General features: G+C 40.7%; 1 protein-coding gene across 1 annotated transcript in view; it reads left to right on the top strand.

Moving 5' to 3' along the window:
* SLC38A1 (solute carrier family 38 member 1) overlaps positions 1-13,786 on the top strand; it is a 141,019-nt gene extending 127,233 nt beyond the window's left edge. The window contains exons 13-16 of the mRNA XM_029616920.1: positions 6,374-6,492; positions 11,793-11,934; positions 12,056-12,153; positions 12,953-13,786. Of these exons, the coding sequence (XP_029472780.1) occupies positions 6,374-6,492; positions 11,793-11,934; positions 12,056-12,153; positions 12,953-13,054 (461 nt within the window). The 3' untranslated portion in view covers positions 13,055-13,786. The remainder of the gene's footprint in view (positions 1-6,373; positions 6,493-11,792; positions 11,935-12,055; positions 12,154-12,952) is intronic.
* The last annotated feature ends 10,116 nt before the right edge of the window (positions 13,787-23,902 follow it).

Below are 23,902 nucleotides of genomic sequence, written 5' to 3'. Positions count from 1 at the left end.
TGCTTTTGTCTCACAGCTTGGCTTTTGAAAGGCGGTGGTTGTGCCTGAAGGGATATTCGGAATCAGTAATCTCCACTGTGTTCCAGGCTAAGAGGCCTTCTGCGTCTATGGTGTATGTCAGGATTTAGCAGGTGTTTGAGTCCTGGTGGTCTTCAACAAAGGCTGGACCCTCTGTCGGTGGGAGTCTCTCGCATTTTGTCCTTTCTGCAACAGGGCTTGGCCAAGGGCCTAGCCTATAGTTCGCTCTGCGTTCAGGTTTTGGCCTTGGGTTGTCTTAGGGGCAAATTGCAGGGAAGGTCTTTGGCCTCTCATCCTGATGTAGTTCGCTTCCTGAAGGGGGTAAGCATTTGCGGCCTCTGGTTCAGAAGGTGTGTCCGTATTGAAACCTTAACTTAGTTTTGCGGATTCTCTGTGGGGTGCCTTTTGAGCCTTTAAGCTGAGCTTCTTTGAAGGACTTGATGTTGAAGTCAGTTTTTCTGGTTGCCATATGTTCTGCCAGGCGGATTTCCGAGTTTCAGGCGCTGTCTTGTCAGGATCTTTTTTTGTGTATTGTGGATGACAGGGTGACATTGTGTACGGTTCCCTCCTTTTTGCCAAAAGCGGTATCGTCTTTCCCTGTGAATCAGATAGTTGAGCTTTTCTGGAGCAGTCTAGATGGTCTCCGCAGGATAGAGAGCTTCATCTTCTGGATACACATCGCACTGATTGAAGGTCACTAATAGCTTTCAGCGGTTGGATCATCTCTTTGTGTTTGGTGGAGCGAAGGAGAGAAAGCTTCTAAGGCTATGATTTCTCGATGGCTGAAAGAGACCATTTGCTCGGCCTTTATTTGTCAGGATCACGAAATTCCAATGGGCCTCAAGGCTCATTCGACTAGAGTGCAGGCTGCCTCTTGGATGGAGCGTTAGTTGGTGTCTCCCCAAGAGATAGATATATAGGACCGTGGTGTGGTCTTCACATCATACTTTCACCAAACATTACCAGTTGGATGTTCGGGCACAGGATGATGCAACTTTTGGTGAAAATGTATTAAGAACGGGTCTTTCGGGTTCCTGCACAGAGTAGGGGTGCTTGAGTACATCCCACTTGTCTGGACTGATCTGGGTATGAACAAGAGAGGAAAATTGGTTCTTACCTGCTAATTTTCGTTCCTGTAATACCACAGATCAGTCCAGAGACTAATCCCATTTGCTGCCAAAAGACTGAATTTCCTGATAGTTAGTCAACCATATTTCAAAGATTTTTGCAGATTGTAAATTTATTTATTTATTTATTTATTTATTTATTTTTATATACCGTGGCACGTTCGGAACATCACCTCGGTTTACAAGTAACAAAATGCAGCAACAAGCTTTACAAGGAACACATAAGGGAAATAATATATAGCAATAGGCTTTACACAGCCAACACATATAATAACAGGAACTGATTAACAATGGAAATATGTACAGAAAAGAGATGGCGGTAATAGCAATGCTTTACCAGATCATGAGAGTGTGGAGATATTAGCAGAATCATAAGGGGTGCAATTGTATCAGTTAACAGAGTAAAGGGGAGAAATTAACAGAGTCATAAGGGGGTTTTTAAGGGGAAAATGTAATGGTTGTTAAACGTTCAAGAGGAAAATATTGGGGGCTTAACAAGGAACGCAGGGAAAAGTGGCAGTAACAGGAAGGATTTAGAGGGAGACAGCAAGGGTAGGTATTAACATGGTAAGGGGGGTTTTCGGGGGGGGGGGGAGAATTCAAGAGGTAAATGTTCTAAGCTAAAATTAGGAGGGAGAAATTGGCAGAGGTAAATTTTCGGTGGACGGATGGGATGCGAACACTGGGGGGTGGAAGAATTGGTTGCAAGGTTCAGGTGAATGCTTTAAAAAGCCATGTCTTGAGATTGAATTTTCTTGGACACGGTTCCTGGCGGAGGCTGAGGGGCATATTGTTCCAGAGAGTAGGCCTTGCGAGGGAGAGGGCACGTTCTCTGGTGGTCACCAGTTTAGTGAGCTTGGGTGAGGGAGTGTGCAGCGTTGCAAGGTATTGCTTTCTGGTCAGTCTGTTAGTGGTGTGGAAGCAGAGGTGCTCATTGAACCAACACATGTCTTGGTTGTGGAGGGATTTGTGGATGATGGTGAGTGATTTGAATATTATACGAAATGGGATAGGCAGCCAATGCAGATGTTTGAGGACAGGGGTAATCGAGTTTGGATAGGATTTATTTATTTATTTATTTATTTAGAGTTTTTCTATACCGGCATTCGTGATTAAAAATCACATCATGCTGGTTTACAGATAACAGGGGGTGTGAATCAAAAAACAGAACATTAAACAAGTGCAAAGAGGTCATAAAGTTACATTACAACAAGGTTAGTCTGACTGTGAGAAAGAATTAGAGCATGATAACTGAGCAGTTAAGGATTAAATATTTACATTATATTGTAAAGTCTCTTAACAGATGTTGCTGTTAAGATGATGGCTTGGAGGACTGTGCGAAAATCGTTAAGATGTAGGAGAGGTTTCAGTTTTTTTAGCGTTTGGAGCTTGAAGAAGCCGTCTTTTAGTGTGGCGTTTATGAACTTTTTTAGGTTGAAGTGGTTGTCCAGTGTGACTCCTAGGCTACGGACGTTTTGGGAAAAGGTGGTGGTGGGGGGGGGTATTGGGTGGGAGTAGGTTGATGTTGTTGTTAAGAGGCGAGATGAGAAGGAGTTCAGTTTTTGAGGTGTTGAGTGCAAGGTAATTGTTTGATAGCAGGGTATTGATGGTGGTGAGGGCAGATTCCCAGGTTTTCATGGCACTGGGTGTTTGTTATAGGTATGAGGATCTGGACGTCGTCCGCATAGATGAAGTGCGGAAGACCAAGTTTGGATAGGAGGTGGCAGAGGGGAAGGAGGAATATATTGAAGAGGGTAGAGGATAGTGAGGAACCTTGAGGTACACCTTGCGTCAGGCTAATTGGTTTGGATTCACATTGTCCAATTTTTACTCTGAATTGCCTGTTAGTTAGATATTATTGAAGCCATCGGAAGGAGGAGCCGGATATGCCGATCTCATAAGATATAGTGGTTGACCATGTCGAATGCAGCGAAGATGTCAAGGAGGGCTAGGATGTATGCTTGGCCTTTGTCAAGAGATTTCAGAATATGGTCGGACAGGGAAACAGAGGGTTTCAGTGCTGTGGTGCCTGCGGAATCCGTATTGTGAAGGGAAAAGGATTTGATTATCATTTAGAAAGTCAGTGAGCTGCCGATTGAATGTTTTTTCTAAGATTTTTTAAATAAAGGGAAGGTTGGAGATTGGGCGATAGTTGGCAGGATTAGTTGGGTCAAGGGAGGGTTTTTTTTAAGATAGGTTTTATTATGGCTTGTTTAAGTTGGTTGGGGATAGTGCCATGTGATATGGAGCAGTTGATGATGTTGGATATGGGGTGGGAGATGATGTTGGGAATCGAGAGAAGTGATTTGGTGGAGATGGTATCTGCAGAGTGCATTGCAGGGTTGATCTTCTTGAGGATGGATTCTATCTCTAAAGGTGTGGTGGTCTCAAATGAATTTAGAACTGTGGTGGTGTTTGGGGTGTGGTGGGCGAAGACGTGGAGGTGGTGAAGTTTGTTATAGGGGTGTTTGTGAGCGATGGGGAGTGGGGGAAGCGAGCCAAGATTTTTTTTCTATTTTGTTGTGGAAGTATAAGGCGAATTCCTCGCATCTGACTGCGTCATCAGTGTCGGGAGGGGGGGGGGGGGGCGAGGGTGGGTTTGGTTAGGGTGGATACAAACTTAAAGAGAGCCCGGGCATTGAATTGATGTTGGTGAATTCGCAGGGCATAGAAGTCCCTGTTTGCTTTGTCAATGGCTTCTCGGTAGGTGTGGAGGTAGGATCGGAATTTTGACTGTAGGGCAGGGGATTTGTCTTTGCGCCATTGTTTTTCTAGTTTCCTGAGGTTGTTTTTTAGGGTTTTAAGCTCAGGGGTGTATCAAGGTTTCTTTTTGATGTTGGCAGGGTTGATTAAACAAGATTTAGTAGGGCAGACCTTATTGGCAACGTTGTTGGTGATTTGAGACCACAAGGAAAGGGCGGAATCCGCGTCGGTAAGGTCTAGTTTGCTGAGCTTGCAGGAGAGGGCGGTGATGAGGTTATCTGTTTTGCATGGTTTGCAGAAGTGAATGTTTTTTTTTGGTGGTAGGGTGAGTGGGAGTGCTTTTGATGGAGCAGGTGGTATCAATGCGGAAATGGTCGGACCAGGAGATGGGATTGCAGGAGGGGGGGGGGGTCAAATTGAATCAGGTGGTTGGTGAAGATAAGGTCAAGGGTATGGGGGGTTGGAGATTATGTGCTCGAGGCCTAGGGCATTAAGGGATGCCATAAGGGAGTCGCAGGATGATGATAAGGGTGTGGTATCAACATGGAGATTAAGATCACCAAAGATGATGGTGGGCGTGTTTAAGTCTAGGTATTTGGTAATGTATTCAATCAGGGGGGAGGGGTTTTTGAGGAGGCCGGGGGTGCATATATTAGGCAGATTTGTAGGGTGGTTGATTTAAATAATGCGATTTCCAGTTTGTGGGGGGGTGGGATTGATTGCAGGGTTAGATTAAACTTCTTTTTGGCGGCAAGGAGGAGGCATCCACCTCTTTTTTTTTTTTTTTGCATCTGGGGATGGAGAAGATGTTATACAGGTCAGTCAGGAGCTGGTTTAGTAGGATCGAGTCGGAATCCTTTAACCAGGACTCTGTGATGGCGCAGATGTCTGGACTATTGTCAATGAGGATGTCATTGAGTAAGATGGTTTTTTGACGATGGATTGCGCGTTTAGGAGAAGGATCGTGAAGGTGGTGAGGCCAATTAGTTGAGTAAGGGGGGAGATCATGATGGGGAGCAGAGATCTGTATTGTTCCCAAAAGCTAATAGGCTGAAGGACAGGATATGTGGAGGAGTAGTGTTTGAGGGTGGGAATGGGGTGTGAGATTATGGTGGGAGGGGGAGGATGGGGAAGAACTACTTGGTGCCTGTGGATATGAGGGTTTGAAGATTAGGAGGGGGGGAGAGTCGTTGAGGGGGTGATGGCGGTGAATTGTGGCAGTTGAGGCCGTTCAGGGGGGGTAAGAGATGAGGGGCGGGTGTAAGGTGAGGACCAAGGCGAGGGGGGGGCAGTTAGCACACTGTTTTGTTCTCTGGAAGAATGAGAGGCTTCAGTTCAGGGGGGTCCAACCCCAAGTTGCCAATTCGCTCTGGAAAGGGTTTAGGGACTAATCTTTGGCTTGGGTGCAGGTCAATACTGAGGGACTGCAGGTGGCGAACTCGGATATGTAGCAGTGCCTCAGAGTTTTTGTTCTCTGCCTCCATCTGCTGGTAGGGATGCAAAACCACTTGTCTGGAATGATCTGTGGTATTACAGGAACGAAAATTAGCAGGTAAGAACCAATTTTCCTATGTATTCTCTAAAATCAGACAAAATCTGCAAATGAAAATATATAATTAATGGAGAGCAACTAATCTTTTTGTAGAAACCATTAGATGCAGGCATCTTAGGTACACTCACCTGGCCTGTTGTGATTTTCAAAAGCCTCTTATTTAAGTAATTTATACTTGCTAGTCAAAATTATTTTCTAAACTGTAGGTGGGTGCCACTTTGCCTTTACTTCTAGCATTCTCTAGAATAAAGATCTTATGGAACAGTCTCAGTGGAGGAAGTGAGGAGAAAATTGGTATCAAAATTCTAGAAAATATAGGACAAGCATAGATTTTTAGTAATGAGGAAGTAAGGGTGAAGCCATTGGCCATGTGGTATCTGCAGTATTGGACTAAATAGGGATAATTGGAGACTGTATAGAACATGTATGGTCTTTTTCTGTGGATATTGCCCATATTTCTACAAAAGGCATTGGAAAAGTGCCATAGCAGCTCAGATAAGCAAACTGAGGTGCCTGTGTCTATGTAAAAGAAGCAGAGATGGCCCAGTAAAAAGTTCTGGTCTGAGTCCAATATTAACACCAGTCTGGGGCATGCTTCAGAAATTACTCACTAGTCTCATCATGTTATCTTTGGTATTTTATGGTCAAGCATAGCACTTGGTTGTTCATTTTTCTTTTCACCCATTGCTTATATCCATAAATACAATTAAACCAAATTCCTGCATTGTTTTTTCCCTATGAATGGCACTGCCATTCTTACTGCACTTTCCCAATCTGCCTGGGAGTATTTTCTTCATTCCTGAAGCATTCCAGTGGCTGCAGTCTTTTTGTTTTGTGAACACGAGAGGAGAGCTTTTTGGATTGCTCTCCAGTAATGGAATCAGTTTAGCTCTTCATAAACTGAATGAAATGTGCTTATTAGGAGGAGCTGCATGTATTGCCTGTTTGCTGACCTGATTGGTTCTGTCTGTAGGCAATGTCCAGTCAGAGCTGCTCCACACATACCAGGATAGAAAAGATGTGCTCATTCTGACCGTACGCTTGGCTGTTATCATTGCAGTAATACTCACAGTACCAGTGCTGTTCTTCACAGTAAGTAAAAACTAAAAACCTCCATCAGTTTAAAAATAAAAGTAGCTAAGCTGTTATATACATTTGCTGACCTCTCAGAAGGCAAAAAACATAACTCAGTCACTTAGGACAGAATTAGTCACTTAGGACCCAAACATCCCTGGAAAACTAAGATCCGAGGAATACGATTACATTATAGACCCTGATCCCCTTCTCCTTCTGTTCATATGTCTCTTAATAGTTCTATATTGCAGTTTAATCAGTTTTGCGTCTGTTCTCTGTAATTTAAGTTATTTATTGCTAAGTTATTTTCTGTTATGTGTTTCAATGTAAACTGCCCACGAGGCAACAGTTTTAGTTCCTTGTAAACCGGTGCGATATGTATATTATACAGGAACATCGGTATATAAAAATTAAAAATAAATAATTTCCAGATCAAATACACTGAGTAGGTATGACTAGATCTTATTAGAATAGCAATAGTACAATGGGGATTGAACCCAGTATTCTAGAAAGCCGTAGGCCTAAATTAATGTTTTAGATATCTGACTTGGATTTAGTGCAGAGTTTTAGTAGCTGTTACTGGTCCTGTAGAAATCTGAGAATATAAGAAGTTGCCATACAGGATCAGACTGAGGGTCCATCAAGCCCAGCATCTGGATTGTTTGTAGGTTATGATTGTTTGTTTATTTATTTAACCAATGTAAGACTAATCCAAAGATAAGCTTTCAAGACCACATCATTTGAAGAAGAGACCTATGTAGTCTTTCTTTTTGGAGTTCATATATTTTTATTGAATTCACAAGAATTTTTTTAATATACAATTTCCATTTAGGGAACTCATCTGGGAGAATGTTACTACTATATTTTATAGGATAGTTTTATCTAATAACACTTAAAAATAACTGCAGTGACAGGACCTTAGACCTATATATTTACTTACTGTAATCATTTTGATTATTTGTATGATGATCCATAGAAAAGAAATCCCATTTTAGGCTGTGAAATTGCTCAGAATTTGGCTTTACTTATTGGTGCCAGATTGCATCGTATCTTAAGAGTATATATAGGACATGGGCAGAAATGGGTATTTTCAGATGTTTTGCTGTCCAACTTTCATATTCTAGAGGAAGGCAGAAAAGATTCAGATGGTGAAGTCATAAAAATAGCATGATTACTATAGTAAACATGTACCATCCATCACATTGCATTTTTTATTTAATGTTGCCCTCCTCTGAAGGACCCAGATTGGCTTACAACAATATCATAAATTTAAGTATATAAGAATATAACAACATAATACAATAACATTTCAAAGCAATGGAAAAATTACTATATTTTTTGCTCCATAAGACGCACCTAGGATTCAGAGCGGGAAAATTAAAAAAAAAAAAATTGTGTGCTAAACCAGCTCTGTTTCCGGGCGTCTGTGCATCTTATGGAGCAAAATAGGAGAGGGCATAAAATGGGTTTTTTTGTCTCCATTCCCCATCCCAACCCTTTAAATTTAATTAACTACAACCCCCCACCCTCCTGAACCCCCCAAGACTTGCCAAAAGTCCCTGGTGGTCCAGCGGGGGTCCGGGAGCGATCTCCTGCACTCGGGCCGTCGGCTGGCAGTAATCAAAATGGCGCCGATAGCCTTTGCCCTTACTATGTCACAGGGGCTACCGGTGCCATTGGTCGGCCCCTGTCACATGGTAGAAGCAATGAACTGGTAGGAGCAATGGACATGGTAGGAGCAATGGACCCAGTATGGGAATTTCTTATGTTCTTATGATCACCTGATATATGAGAGAATTTTTTTGATAAATAGGCGGAAGACAGATTCTCACACTCTGATGCCACCTGTCCTTCCTCTGACTACATCCACATTAATCCTACAGGAGAGAAAAAAGGGGGTATTCGACCTACAGATTCCCATACTTCAGATACCATTGTGGATAAATAGGCTGTAGGCCCCCCAGCTTTACGAAGCTTCTGTAAACACACAAGGCCTGTTATAAAATGCCAAAGAAAACCAAACAGTTTGGGAAGAAATTTTCTGGAGAAAGAGGGCAGGGGTCTGGCAAACTTCAGCACAAGTTTCCCCCTTGTGCGAGAACATCACAGGCCCCCTCCCCCAAACATGCAAGAACTCAGCTTGGGAGGAAAAACTGACAGGAATAATCTGTGGGACACCTATAAAATGTCAGTCATTCCCATCAAAATGGCTGCCTTTGAGGAGACAATTGAAATAGATACCAGTGCTGATGCAACTGCTACTACATCCAGATCCGAGGGTCTGATGATAAGCATTATCGAACTTATGCTGTCAGACTCTGGGGGCCTCTGAAGACTCACTGTGCTGGCTCATAAAAACTCCGCTGACTAGACTCCATTTCAGTGTGCAGAAATACTGCAGGCCCAAAGATGAGAAAGAGACTGATGGCTGATAAGCTCACTCCTACTCTGGCTCAAATATACTGCCCCCCTCCAATGGAGGCTTACCCTCCTTCAGTTGCTTGTTTCAGAAGAAGCAGCAGATCTCTTGTAGGCCACTTAGAGCTTAGGCATAGGTGGCATATAAATAAAATGTCCTTCATTTTATTTTATCTTTTTTTTGTTACGCGTCCGTCCGCAGCAGATACGCAGCACGGTCCCCTCACCTTTCTACAGTGACTCCAGCTCCTGGTTCCTCCTCACTGGCAGCAGTGGGCCGTCAGCTCCGTCCTCGGGCCTCCCCCGGTGCCCGCGGCCCTGCCTCAGTCCCTGGCATTCCTGGTTCGGCCACCACTTCTCGTCGGGCCTCTCCGCGTGGCCCACAGAGAGACGCTGCTACTCGGCGGCACACCCCTCCCTAGGCGCATGTGCATCATTGATGTTTAAGTAGGGACCGCGGTGGGAACCTAGCCGCGGCCCCGGATGATGACATCAACACAGCTACAGTATTTAAGTGCAGGCTCCGCTCCCTGGCATCGCCTCTGCAACAGGTCTCCTGGCTGGTTGAATACTCGTTGCCTCTTCGAGATTCGTCTCATCCTTGTGTTCCTGTTCCTCGTCTGTTCCTGGTTCCTGTCTCCTTGTTCCTGCCTTGCTCCATACCTCCATTTGCCTACAAGGACTTTGACTCTGTTTCGCCTGACCACGCCATTGACTCTCTCCAAGCCCGACCTCTGCTTTGCCTGACCACACTATTGAATATCTCCTGACCCAGACCTCTGCTTCGCCTGATCACGCTGTTGCCTATCTCCAGACCCAGGCTTTCTGCTTTGACTGACTACGCTTGACTATCTCCGTGATCATACCTCAGCCTTGCTTGCCACTGCCTCCGGATTGCCACCAGCCCTTACTCAAGCCTGTTCCTCGACGCCTCTCCGGCTTACTCCATGGACGTGGTTTATTCAGGCTTCAGCCTGCTCTTGCTCGAGCGCCCCCCTTTCTGCCTCCGTTCCATTGGTGCTCGAGTTTACAGGACACTACCCTGACCAGAGTAAGACTGTACCATCTGGGTACAGTCTGGTACATCTGGGTACATCTGTCTCTGGGCTGAACCGATTTCTTTGACTACACACAGAGGCCCACCTAAGTCCTGCTGGCCCTGGCACCCAAAGGCTCAACCTGCAGGGAACAAGGGCTGGTATAGATGAAGCTCCAGTGGCTTCTGTCTATCAGCCCACTCTGCTTGCCAACGGTGGGGACCCGTAGGTCCCTACCTACGGGTTACGTCAACTCCACCTCGGCCCAAGGGGCCACCTCCGGCGCAACATTTTTAAGCTTTAATAAGCCAGCAGGAGAACTGGGAGGAAGGAAGAGAGGGAAGAAAACTTCAAACAGAAGTTCCTCCTAAGCCACAAACAAGCTTCCATCTTCTAAGCTCTACCAAACCCTCTTACACAGGGCTTGCTTAATTGAGAAGCATCAGAAGCCAGGCCACAGTTCACCTTCAATAAAGCAGAAAAGGCTGACAATCAGAACTTTCCAAAAATTCTCCACCATGCAGGGCAAAGGCAGAAGCCTGGCAGTCAAGTTCCTACTGTGCCAGATGAGTATGTCCTGCCATCTGCTGGAGACAGAGAATACTCGCTTTTTGCTGGAGCTGTACCATGATAATGACCAGTGATGCCATAGAAAAAGGTGTGTTCTCTGTGCCCATCTAGTAGGGGGAGAAAAAGTACTCATCTGGACTGGTGTAGCAGGATGATAAGCAGTAAAGCAATAACATAAAGTACAAAAACAAATAAATACAAGTGCATAACAACTTAATACAATAATATATCAATGCTTCCTGCCTTAATTTTTTTGGTCACAATGTTATCACACTGCACCATCAGAGAAAAGCCCAACAAAAGATTTACAATAAACAGAAGGGTAGTGGAAGACAGACACATTTAATATAGATAAAATTTTCTACATAACTGCTTATTGGAAGCTTCAGCTAGCCAGTTTGTTACATCCTGTTGACCAGAAGTCTAATGTAAAGGAGAGAGTTAGCCATGTAGTATATAACAGTAATCTATAATAATGCTGAATGTCACTCCATAAGATTGAATGGCTGTCTCTTATATTGCCTATATACCCATTGGTAGGATGGAAGTAAATATGCCTTGCAAGGTAATTTAAGAAATGGAACCTAAATAAATAAATAAATACTCTTAGTGATTCGTCATTATTTATTTATTTCTTCTAAGGAATTTGATATTCCGTAGAGGATACAATCATGCATTCATATTACAATTTAAAAATATGCCAATTATTTGAATCCATAAATTGATGAAAACTAATCTGTTGGAAAATGTTGTAGAAAATGAAATAGTCTGGTAATATTCACTTCCAACCCTCAAGAGATGCAAATGGCTCAGGTTTTCAAGATATCCCTCATGAATATGCATTAGATAGGTTTGCTTACAATTTAGGCAGTGTGCATTCAGATCTGTCACGCAAATTCAGTAGGGATATCCTGCAAACCTGACATATTTGCAGTCTCAAGGACTGACATTGAATACTTCTGAAATAGTCTGTAGACTCCTAATCCTGTTGGCATCTCCTGAGATTACAGAAGGAAAGTGGGTCCGGAGTCCCAAGCCTGAGCTCTATTTTCCAAAAAGATGCTGCCTAGAACAGAGAAGCCATCATGGACACCACAAAATTCTGCAGTCTGCAGGTTACAAGTGTCCCTAGTCGAAGCAGATTATCCACTTTGACTTGGCAGCATTGAAAACAGACTGTCAGACATCTTATTTGTGACCTATGCAAAATACCAAGCTCTCTTCCTGACCTGAATTATGCTAATGCTGTGCAATGCCAAATTAAGAGCTCATATTTGTTTTCTTCCATCACAGGTGCGCTCATCTATTTTTGAGATGGCTAAGAAAACAAAACACAATACCTGTCAACATGTCACAGTCACTGTGGTTCTCCTGGCTGTTACCAACCTCTTGGTGATTTATATACCCTCCATGAAGGATATTTTTGGCGTTATAGGTATGACATACAGTTGTGTTTTGTTTTGTTTTTTTTAGCTAACATGGAAGAACAGCTAATATTTGCAAAGTGGTAGCTCGAATCACGTGGCAACTTTAACACAACAATTTGCATTTTTTAGGTGTGACTTCTGCCAACATGTTGATTTTTATTCTCCCCGCGGCTTTGTTTTTAAAAATCACAAAAGACGATGAAAAAAAATCAAAGCAGAGGATTTGGGTATGTTTCCTCCCTGTCATTTAATAGACCCCTTTTTAATTTTGAATGCCAGCAGTGATATATACACATGATTTACACAATTCCTCACTCATTAATGCTTTTCATATTAACAGATTAAGAGTGTTGTACTGGTATTAGAACTGCAGATGTCAAGAGTTAGCTACTCATAGTACATAGCACCACCTCTACTTCATATAATTGAACTTATGAATCTAACAGTTTACATTTTCAGTTTTCTGCTTTGTCTCCTCTCAAGACACTCCACAAACATCCATACATGGATTCTACCCCAGGATTGATTGTATGTCAATAAATGATTCTGCTGTCTATAAAACACTGAAATTCATTATGCGTGCAACACACACAAGAAATGTTTTTTTCAAATTAATATTTCTGCATTTTCAAAACCTTACTATGATCTCATTTGCTAGGTACAGCCATGACTATTTTAACAGTCAATTGGATTAATGGAGAGTTTAGTGCTTGGCTAGCTGCTAGATTCACAAAATTCATATAGTGCTTGGCTAGATTTACGAAATTGGTAGCATTTTAACGTGGAAAACCCACCTTATTTACCACACATCCCATTTAATTCAGTGGGGGCTATTCACTAAAAACTAGGTTTTCCACATTAAAATGCTACCATAGCGTCGTGAATTAGCTTCATAGTGTCTTCCAGTGAGAAGGCTCAGAGTTTTCTCATGTTCTGTAGCTTGAATCTTTAGAACATTTATTCAGTGAATCTTGTCAGGATCATGCATGTTTTGCTGGAAATGATTTGTGTATGTTCTTGTTTCAGGTTTCCGCCTTTTTGGCACTAGGAGTACTGTTCTCCTTAGTAAGCATTCCTCTGGTTATCTACGATTGGGTGAATCAAGGAGACAGTGAAGAGGGCCACTAAATTCAACGTAATTCAGAGAAGAATACATTCCCGCGTGCCCCTCACAAAAGCCGCTACTTCCGTTCAATATTATCCAGCCCTGTCATTTTGCTAGTTTACAGCAATAAAACCAAAGTAATGGAAAAAGATGTGAATACACAGTGACAACAGCAGGCCCAGTTTACTAACATTTCAGTATCCCCACTTTGGGACAGAGGTAACCCTAATGTTAAAGCTGCTGTTCATAAAAAGGCCATTATGGTATCAAACCTGATAGTTTAGTTGGTAACCTCTATATCTGGGGTCATAAGAATATAAGAAGTGCCATGCTGGGTCAGACCAATAGCCATCGGGCCCAGCATTCTGTCTTTGACAGTGGCCAATCTGAATCATCTGGAAGTACCTGGCAAATTCCACTATGAAAGGCAAATTCATGTTGTTGACCCAGGTTCCTAAGCAGCCTTGGTATTTCAGAGCAACAGAAGTTGGCATGGTACATGAAGCAAACCACTCTGCCTTCCAGAAGGCTTGAGTGCTGCCCCTTAAGATTAATTAGTTTATTTCATTGAGCCCTCAAGTGAACACTTGGTGCACACACAGCTACTGTAAGACAGCTGGGAAAGATAAGAAGAACCAGAAAGATGCTTGGTTGTATAGGGACAGGAATAGTCAGCAGAAAAAAGGGAGGTGATATTGCCCATGTATTGATCTCTGGTGAGACCTCATTTAGAATACTGTGTACAATTCTGAAGATCGCACCTTCAAAAGGATATAAACTGGTTGGAGTCTGTCCAGAAGGTAGCTACTAAAATGGCCACTGATCTTTGTTCTAAAGTATATAGGGGCAGACTTAAAAATCTAAACATATATACCCTAGAGGAAAGACAAGATACGGGAGACATGATAGAGACATTTAAATTCCTGCAAGGTTTCCATTCATAGGAGGCTAACCTCTTTCAGTGGAAAGGAGGCTCTAGAACAAGGGGTCATGGAATGAGGCTGAGAGGAGGTAGACTCAGGAATAATCTTAGGAAATATTTCTTTACACAGAGGGCAGTGAATGCACAGAATACCCTCCCAGTGGATGTGGTCGAGACAAAAACAGTATCTGAATTCAAGAAATCATGGGATAAACATAAGGTCTCTGAGGGAGTGATGGGAATTGTAAAGCTTAATTAGTTGGGTGGATGACCAAACTAGATGGGCCAGATGGTCTTTTTCTGCTGTTATGTTTCTAAGAGAAAAATAGCAGGGTAGTAGTAAAAGGGAAGGAGAAACCCCCAACTACTCTTTGGTTGCACTCTAATTCTGTGTATGGAAAAGCCTCTATAGTGTGTGCAGAGCATGTCTGAGATCCTGTAGAGGGGTCTTTTCAGGACACAAAAGTTTTAGGGTGAGATTCATTGAAATGCAATAACCTTCACTTCCCTTTATGGTGTACAGTAAATATAAATAAAAACAGTTTTGTAAAGCATGCTTAGAAGAAAATGAATAGTGAGACGTGGTATAATAAACATTTTTTTCTAAATAGATATACCAGTAAGTTAATTTCCACTCTTCTGATGTCATTTTCATATCTGTGAAATGCAGCTTTAAAATGAGTTTAATCACTGATAATGATTTTTATAGCAAAAAACAATTAACTATATGGTAATTTTCTTTACATAATTAGCCCATTTCTTTCTTGTTCCAAAAAAACATAAGACTTGCCATACTGGGCCAGACCAAAGGTCCATCAAGCCCAGTATCCTGTTTCCAACAGTGGCCAATCCAGGTCACAAGTACCTGGCAGGATCCCAAGAGGTAGATAGATTCCAAGCTGCTTATCCCAAGAATAAGCAGTGGACCTCTGTAAATCTACCTTAATAATTAATGGACTTTTCCTCCAGGAACTTGTCCAAACCTTTTTTTAAACGCAGCTACACTAATAGGCTTCACCATATCATCTGGCAACAAACTCCAGAGCTTAATTATTCCTTGAGTAAAAAAATATTTTCACTTATTAGTTTTAAATGCATTACCTAGTAACTTCATTGTGTGTTCCCTGGTCTTTGTATGTTTTCCAAAGAGTAAACAGCTGATTGTTTACTTGTTCCATTCCACTCATTATTTTATAGACCTCTATCATATCCCCCCTCAGCTATCTGTTTTCCAGGCTGAAGAGTCCTAACCTGTTTAGCCTTTCTTAATTAGGGATATTGTTCCATCCCCTTTATCATTTTGTTTGCCCTTGTCTGTACCTTTTTCTAATTCTGCTATATCTTTTTTGAGATGAGGTGACCAGAACTGCACATAATACTCAAGATGAGATCGTGCCATGGAGCGATACAGAAGCATTATGATATTCTCTGTTTTAATCTCCATTCCTTTCCTAATAATGCCTAGCATTCCATTTACTTTCTTGGCTGCTGCGGCTGCACACTGAGCAGAAGATTTCAACGTATTTTCAATGACGCTTAAATACTTTTCCTGAGTGCTGACTCCTAATGTGGAACCTTGCATTTTGTAGCCATAATTTGGGTTACTCTTCCCCAAGTGCATCACTTTGCACTTGACCACATTAAATTTCATTTTCTATTTGCATGCCCAGTCTCCCAGATTTGCAGTGTCCTCTTGCAATTTCTCACAATCCTCTTGTGATTTAACGACTCTGATTAATTGTCATCAGCAAATTTGATCACCTCATTTGTTGTTCCCACTTCCAGGTCCTTTATAAAAAAAAAAAAAAGGAGCACCTGCTCTACCCAGGTTAGTCCAATAAAGATGTACATTTCCTGGCACTTTAATAGGTAAATATTGTACAGCTATATATTAAGCAGAGTTTTAATCTCGAAGCCATTTGAAATAAAATCAAGATTAATCAAGATTTTGCCATAGCAAAATGTTTAGACTTAACAACTAAGGCAATAAATTGTCATGCTTATTTAGGATATTGCCCTTAAGTATGAGTTAGGGACTAAGGTCAGGCAATTGTGGGCTTTTAGAAAGGGGTATTTTGACTTGCATATTTTAAGTATGTACGAGTTGTTGTTTTAATATTAATAAGATAGCAATTGTTTACGATAAATAGTTATTTTCTAAACTGTTTGTACATGTTTTTATGCTTTCACTAAATTTATAAATTACTTTGAGCTACTTGTTGGTAGAGGCGATATATAAACCCAAATAAATAAATAAAAAGAGAGAAAATTTACATTGCTTCAAGTGGAAATACCTGTCAAAAATTACAGGGGAAAATAGTTTCTACACACATTTATTTATTCTTCATTTGAGTCGCCTACAGTGAAGCCCTAGCGACAAACAAATTAAACATAATTTTAAAACACATAAAAATAATAAAACAAAAATAAGTACTCATAAAATATAACCTCAGCCCCTTAACAGCATGCATTAGTTTACCTGCTTTAGCTGCCTAATACAAAATGCATGGGTACACAACCATGTTTCTCCTTCACAGTACACATCCATGGCAAAGTGCAAAATAAAATCAGTTTTAAGTGGATTTCTCCTGTAATTCACATTCTGGAGGGATAGTTTTGAGTGGGTTAACGAGGAATGCCAAAGCAACAGACTAATAGCAGAAATTTTGTGCTACATATGAATACATAGAAAATTGCAGAATGGAGGTTCTAGATGATAAATTTAGGCTTTTAAGTAGGAAATTGAAATCCAGAACCCCCAGGGTTTCATTTTTAGAAATTCTTCCTATTCCATGTGCAGGACCCCAGATGTGGGCTGAGCTCTAGGGTCTCAGTGTGTGGGTGAGACAATGGTGCAAGAAGGAAGGCTTTAGATTTGTTAGGGACTTGGGAAGGGAGAACCTAGTCCAACGGGATGAGCTGCACCTAACCAGGGTAGAACTTAGCCACTGGCGCTAACATTTTAAAAGGAAATAAAACAGTTTTTAGACCATAGGTGAAATCTGATAGTTTCTCAGAAGTGCATGGTTCAGAGGGAGGTACATATACTGCAAGGATGCTTGCAAAATAAGGACGTTAGAATAACCCAGTAGAGAACTTTTGGTCTGCCAGTATCTTCTGCTAAAAGCAGGTTGTGAATAAACATACAAATAGAAATACAAATAAAACATTCCAAAAAGTGTATACAAATTCCAGAAATGTGAATAGTAGGATTGGAGAGTTAGAATGTATGGCATTATACAAGGTATCTCAAAGACATGATGAAAGAAGGATATCCAATAGGATACTGTGATATCAGGGTATAAATTATATCAATGTGACAGAATAAATTGGTGGCGGAGAGGCACTATATGTAAAGGATTGGATAGAATCAATATGGCAAAAATCCTTTAGGAAACAAAGTACACTGTGGAATGCTTACGGATAGAAATTCCATGTATGATGGGTAAGATTATAGCAGATATATAGCCAAGATGAAGAAACAGATTGTGAAATGCTAGCAGAAATAAAAGCAAATAAATTTAGCAACACAAGAATAATGCGAGATTTCAGTTATTGGGACATTAGAGTGGTTCAGTGTCTCGATGCCATAAATAACTGTTTCATAGAGCAGCTAGTCCTAGAACTGATAAGAGGGGCAGCTGCTGTAGATCTAGTCCTCAGTAGAAGGCACAACTTGGTGCTAAAGGTTACTGTGGTGGGGAAGCTTAGCTATAGCAATCATGATACAATCAAATATGACATAATCACTGGGCGAAGGACATTAAATAAAACTATTATAGTAGCACATAAAGTTAAAAGGGAGACTATGAAAGAATGAGGAAATTTTAGAAAAAAGTGAAAGGTGCAGTTGCTAAGGTAAACGTTTATATAAAGACATTGTTTAAAAATACCATTATAGAAGCTCAGATAAAATATATTGCATGCATTAAAATAGATCAAAAGAAGACCAAGGAAGACTAAATGACTGCCAGCATAGTTTAATGGTGAGGTAAAAGAGGCAGTTAAAGCCAACATGGCATTTTTCAAAAATATGGAAAGCAGACCCAAGAGCATAAGTACTCATAAGCTAGATGTACAAAGGTAGTAAAACAGGCCAAGAAAGAATTTGAGAAGAATCTTGCCATAGAGGTAAATACTAAAACAAACTTTTTCAAATCCATTCAAACAAAAAGCCTGTGATGGAGACAGTTTAGCTGCTAGATGACTGAGGGATAAAAGGGGTTCTCAGGGAGGACAAGGAAATAGCAGAAAAACTGAATTATTTGTCTCCGTCTTTAACTGAGGAGGATATTGGAAACGTACCCACAATGGAAACATTATTTGACAGTGATGATTTTGAGCAATGAAACAAATAGTCTGTGATAATGGAGGATGTAATAGATCAAATTGACTAACTAAAGAGTAACAAATAATCATAACTGGATGGTGTCCCAGAGTCATGAAAGAAATTAAACATGTTGCTAATAATCTGTAACCTATCATTTAAAACAACCACTGCAGGAGTGGTTTGGAAAACTATAGAACATTGAGTGCGATGTTGGTGCCTGGCAAAATATTAGAAGCTACTCTTAAAAACAAAATTACTGACCATATAGATAGACACAACTTATTGGGAGTCATCATGGTTTTAGTAAATAGAAGTCTTGCCTTACAAATTTATTAGATTTTTTGAAGATGATGAGCCACTTGATTATAGTGTATTTGCATTTTCAGAAGGCATTTGACAAAGTGCCCCATGAGAGACTCCTCAGGAAATTAAAAAGTCATGGGATAGGAGGCAGTGTTCTATTTTGAATTGATAATTGGTTAAAAGACAGGAAACAGAGGTTAGGACTAAATGGTCAGTTTTCCAAATGGACAAATAATAGTAGGGAACCATAGGGATCTGTACTGAGACCTGTATTTAATATATTCATAAATGATCTGGAAAAGGGAACAACAAACAAAATGATCACATTTCCATCTTGAAGTGGCTGAGCAGCTGTGAAAGGTAGAATAAAAAATTTAATTTGCAGATAGCATAAATGTATTAAAAGTTGTTAAAATAGTATGATGTGAGGAGCTTCAGAAAGAACTTGCAAGACTAGGAGACTGAGCATCTGAATGGCAGATGAAATTTAATGTGGAAAAGTAGAAGGTGATATACATAGGGAAAATTAATCCTAACTATACTTACACCGTGCTGGGTTCTATAATAGAAATCACCATCTAGGAAAAGGACCTTGGAATCCCTGTGGAATATACATTGAAATCCTCAACTCACAATGTGCAGCAGCAGTCAAAAAAGTAAATATAACTTTAGGAATGATCCAAAAAGGAATGGAGAATGAAACAGAAAATATCATATTGCTCCTGTATCGATCCATAGTACAACTGTACTTTTGAGCATTGAGTGTAGTTCCAATCATCTCATCTCAAAAAGACATAACTGAACTAGAAAAGGTACAAAAGTAAGCAACAAAAATAATAAATAGGATGGAACAATTCCACTATGATGAGAGACTACACAGATATGGACTCTTCAGCTTGGAAAAGAGACCACTGAGAGAGGACAGGATGGAAGTTTATTAAATCATGAATGGAGTGGAATAGGTACAGAAAGGATGGTTGTTTATCCTTTCAAATAATACTAAAACAAGTGGATCCTCCATGAAACTAACAACCAGCAGATTCGAAACAGATCGTGGAAAGTACTTTTTCACTCTGCACACTCAAGATGTGAAATTTATTATCAGAGGACAAGGTTAAAGTAACTAGCATAGTGGGGTTTAAAATGCTTGGATAAGTTCCTGGAGGAAAAGTTCAGAAAACATTATTAGGCAGACAGACTAAAAGCTATTGCTATATCTGAAAATGAGTAACTAGAAATAGCTCTACTTTTTGGACTCTTCCGAGTACTTGTGATCCCGACTGGCCACTGTCAGAGACAGAATGCTGGTCTCAATGGACCTTGGTCTGACCTAGCATGGCGACTCTTATGTTCTTACAATAGTAGAAATTAGGAGAAATCCTGGGGGGCTAGATAAAGACTCCCCAATCACTCGCCCTTGTGCTGTGCCTGTGGTGATCGAGCTTGTGCCTTGTTTTTAACCAACATGAACTGGCTAATAACATCTTTTCTTCCGTTGGAAGCTTCCATGCAGTTCAAGCACCAGAAATTTGCTACCATGTCATTGCAAAGCATTTTGGGATTCTTTCAGTTTGAAAGATGCCCAACAAACACAAATTACTGTATTATTGTTGTACTGTAGTTTTGCATTGGCGATTTATATTTAATAGGTTTAAAAGTTTGGGTACAAAGCCATTCTTAAACATTGTTTGACACTGGTTCTAACAGATTATTTTTTATAACTAACCAATTGACATAATGAAACTCTTAGTAAACTGTGCCTGCTTGTATTCCCCAGAACTCTGTCTAGTCCTAAGTCCTGATTTTTCTTTTTTGTTATCTGTTGCACTGTTACAGCTGGAGATGATCATGTTGGAGATATGATATAATCAATACAGTTTTTTCACATATAAGAAATGTATTTTATTGTAAAATACCAGAGGTCCTTTAGCTAATCCAGTTGCTCAATTAACTGACCTCACCCCTGCCTCTAACCTCAGACCAGTGTCAGGGTACATAGCGGAACAACAGGAGGGCTGTTCCACAGCAAGCTCTGGAGGAACCTTTCCCTATGGCACATTTCTTCTGTAGCACCAGCAAAAGTAAAATTCGAGATAATGCATGATGGTGGCATCTGATATAGAGAAGCATCACCACCCACAAGTTTAGCTGAAAGAGCCAACACAAACTTGCAGGTGCTGACACATGTAGGATAAGAGACACCACCAACAGCACATATTAACTTAGAAAAAGAAAAAAGCACATTTTTTTAAGCCTGTGATTTTAAATGTAAAAAAGACCCCTTTCTTGATGTTTGCATCCATTGGCAGCAGACTTGATAGTTTTGTAAAAATATATATTGAATATATATATTGTTCATATTGTGGCCGCTTATCAAGAATGTCTGATATGCTGTTTGTTCAGAACCATGAATTTGAAAATCAAATTGCATACATCATAGGTTTTGGCAAGGATTTAAAGAATTTACAGGCCGATACAGAATGGTGCGCTCGGCCGAGCACACTGTTTAGCCCCGTTTGACCGCGCGTTTTACACGTGCTATTTTTACCCCATTGTAAGGGGTAATAACGCATGGAAAACGCGTGGCCAACCCCCCCCCCCCCCCCGAAACTAATAGCGCTCATCACGTTCAAATGCATGTTGATGAGTCTATTAGTTATACCCGCGGGATACTGAAAGTAAAATGTGCAGCCAAGCCGCACATTTTACTCTCAGAAATGAACGCCTGCCCAAAGGCAGGAGTTAATCAGGGAAAACACCGGGAAAGTGTACAGAAAAGCAGAAAAAACTGCTTTTCTGTACACCCTTCAACTTAATATCATGGCAATATTAATTCGGAGGTCCCAAAAATTAAAAAAATAAAGAAAACAAAAAAAAAAAATCTGCCCACGGGTTGGAAAACGGACACTCAATTTTGCCAGTGTCCGTTTTCTGAACCCGTGGCTGTCAGTGGATTTGACAACAGACACCGGTAAAATTAAGCGTCGGTTGTCAGACCCACTGACCAGACGCCGCTTCCGTTAATAATGAGGCGATAGGGATACTAGCGCGATCCTAGCGCCTCCTTATTAGCGCGGGTCCTAATTTAAATAAAGAATCGCGCGCCCAGGAGAGATGCCTGGGTACGCGTCGGGAGAGCGGGCGCTCACCTTGGAGCGCCGACACTCCCGCGGACTTTATTAAATCGGCCTGTTAGTAAATTGTTGTCGAGTACTTCTGCTAATTAGTTAAATCCCGTCCTTTCATTAACTAGTAATAGCAAACTTTGTTTTTTTATTTTCTATTAACAATTAATTAGTGACTACTAATTAAGCCAAAAATTATACTCTCTTCAACAGTTTCTTTAATATAAGGGATTTGGTTTTAAATCCTCCACACATGGCATTTTATTTCACCATTTTCCCATGTGGCTGTCATCAGGAAGTCTTGATCTGTGGCCTCACATAGATCATCATCTAAAAACAATTTCCTCAGATTAGGATGCAGCTCTTTTAAAGCCTCTAATAACTGGCCCACCAGTGTTTTTAAATCAGCATACTATATGCCACGCAGTCTGAGAAATCAAGAACTAAGTAGGCAGTCAGACCCACACTTCTAACTTAGCATTGTACTGCATTGTGCCATCTAGCTAGCCTGACTTTACATCCCAGGCATATTTAACTTACAAGGAGAAAGTTACATGAAGACCAGGGTTTGTTGTTGGTTTTTTTTCATCTGAAACTAGTTTTGGTGAGATTAAATGATCTCATGATATGCTTGCATGAAAAGTTCGGTATATAAAAATGATTAAATAAATAAAATTATGAGTTTTATATAGAATAGGGTAGGGATGACCAACTCCAGTCCTCAAGAGCCACAAACTGATCTGGTTTACAGGATATCCATAAAAAGTAAGCATGAGATACATTTGCATACAATGCATGCAAATCTGTTGAGGCCTCGCACCTTTTCATCTGAAGAAGAGGTCTATGAGGTCTCAAACTCCTGTATTACTGCATCTCTTTTATTGGTCTACATAAAGGCAGCACAAATTAAAGACACTCTATTTTCTCCTGGATCAATATGGCTACTAGAACTCTACACTGCAGTCTTATGGCCAAACCCATATGCACCACCTCCTCAAATACATCAGATTGTGAGGAATCTGCACTGTGCTTAAATGCTCTTTTATGTTATGACTAATTCAGCAGAATTTCTTAAGGTCTCAAAAGATGAGGCAGAGTTAGCATCAAAAGTCGTATAGGGTAAGCCTTGAAAACCTAAATATATATATATATATATATTCTTGATAAGGGAATAAATTGAAGTCCCTGAAAGGTATAAATAATACACAAAATACAAGCATTTCCGTGGGATATGATAGAGGTCTTTAAGATCATGAGAGGTCTTGAACGAGTAGATGTGACTCGGTTATTTACACTTTCGAATAATAGAAGGACTAGGGGGCATTCCATGAAGTTAGCAAGTAACACATTTAAGACTAATCGGAGAAAATTCTTTTTCACTCAACGCACAATAAAGTTCTGGAATTTGTTGCCAGAGGATGTGGTTAGTGCAGTTACTGTAGCTGGGTTCAAAAAAGGTTAGGATAAGTTCTTGGCGGAGAAGTCCATTAACGGCTATTAATCAAGTTTACTTAGGGAATAGCCACTGCTATTAATTGCATCAGTAGCATGGGATCTTCTTAGTGTTTGGATAATTGCCAGGTTCTTGTGGCCTGGTTTGGCCTCTGTTGGAAACAGGATGCTGGGCTTGATGGACCCTTGGTCTGACCCAGCATGGCAATTTCTTATGTTCTTATGAAAGAAGTTCTAAAACAAGTGATTATAATATGAGGCTGCAGTGGGGTAAACCTCCGAGAAAGGAAAGCAGCTTTTCACCAAAAAGATGGTACATGCACAAAATAGGACTCCAGGTGGAGGGTGGTAGAGGTAAAAATGGTATTGGAATGCAGGGAAACATGGGACAAGCACAAAGAATCCTTAATGTTGGGCAAGCAAGGTCTGTGATATTGTAGTAGGTAAGGAAAATAGCCAGATTAGATAGGCCTGGCAGTCTTGATCTGCCATGATAATCCATGTTTCATTTCTGGCAAATAGAAGAAAAGCCACAAAATGTGTTCTGCCTTCTCTCTGGTACAAATACTTTTCCTCACACTCGAGTGATACCAGAAACATATGGTATACAATATTTATTGTATAACTTATACTGTATAGGAATATTTAAGTAGTCTGATAGCAAAAGGTTCTCAGCTACAAAATGAGAGATCAGCAAATGACAAGGATCCTTGCACACATACAGTGGTAAAATATTCCT

The sequence above is a fragment of the Rhinatrema bivittatum genome, chromosome 9 (genome assembly GCF_901001135.1).
Source record: "Rhinatrema bivittatum chromosome 9, aRhiBiv1.1, whole genome shotgun sequence".
In the NCBI taxonomy this organism is placed as follows: Eukaryota; Metazoa; Chordata; class Amphibia; order Gymnophiona; family Rhinatrematidae; genus Rhinatrema; species Rhinatrema bivittatum.
The sequence above is the reverse complement of the archived record's forward strand: the minus strand, read 5'-3'. Positions and strand labels throughout refer to the sequence as shown.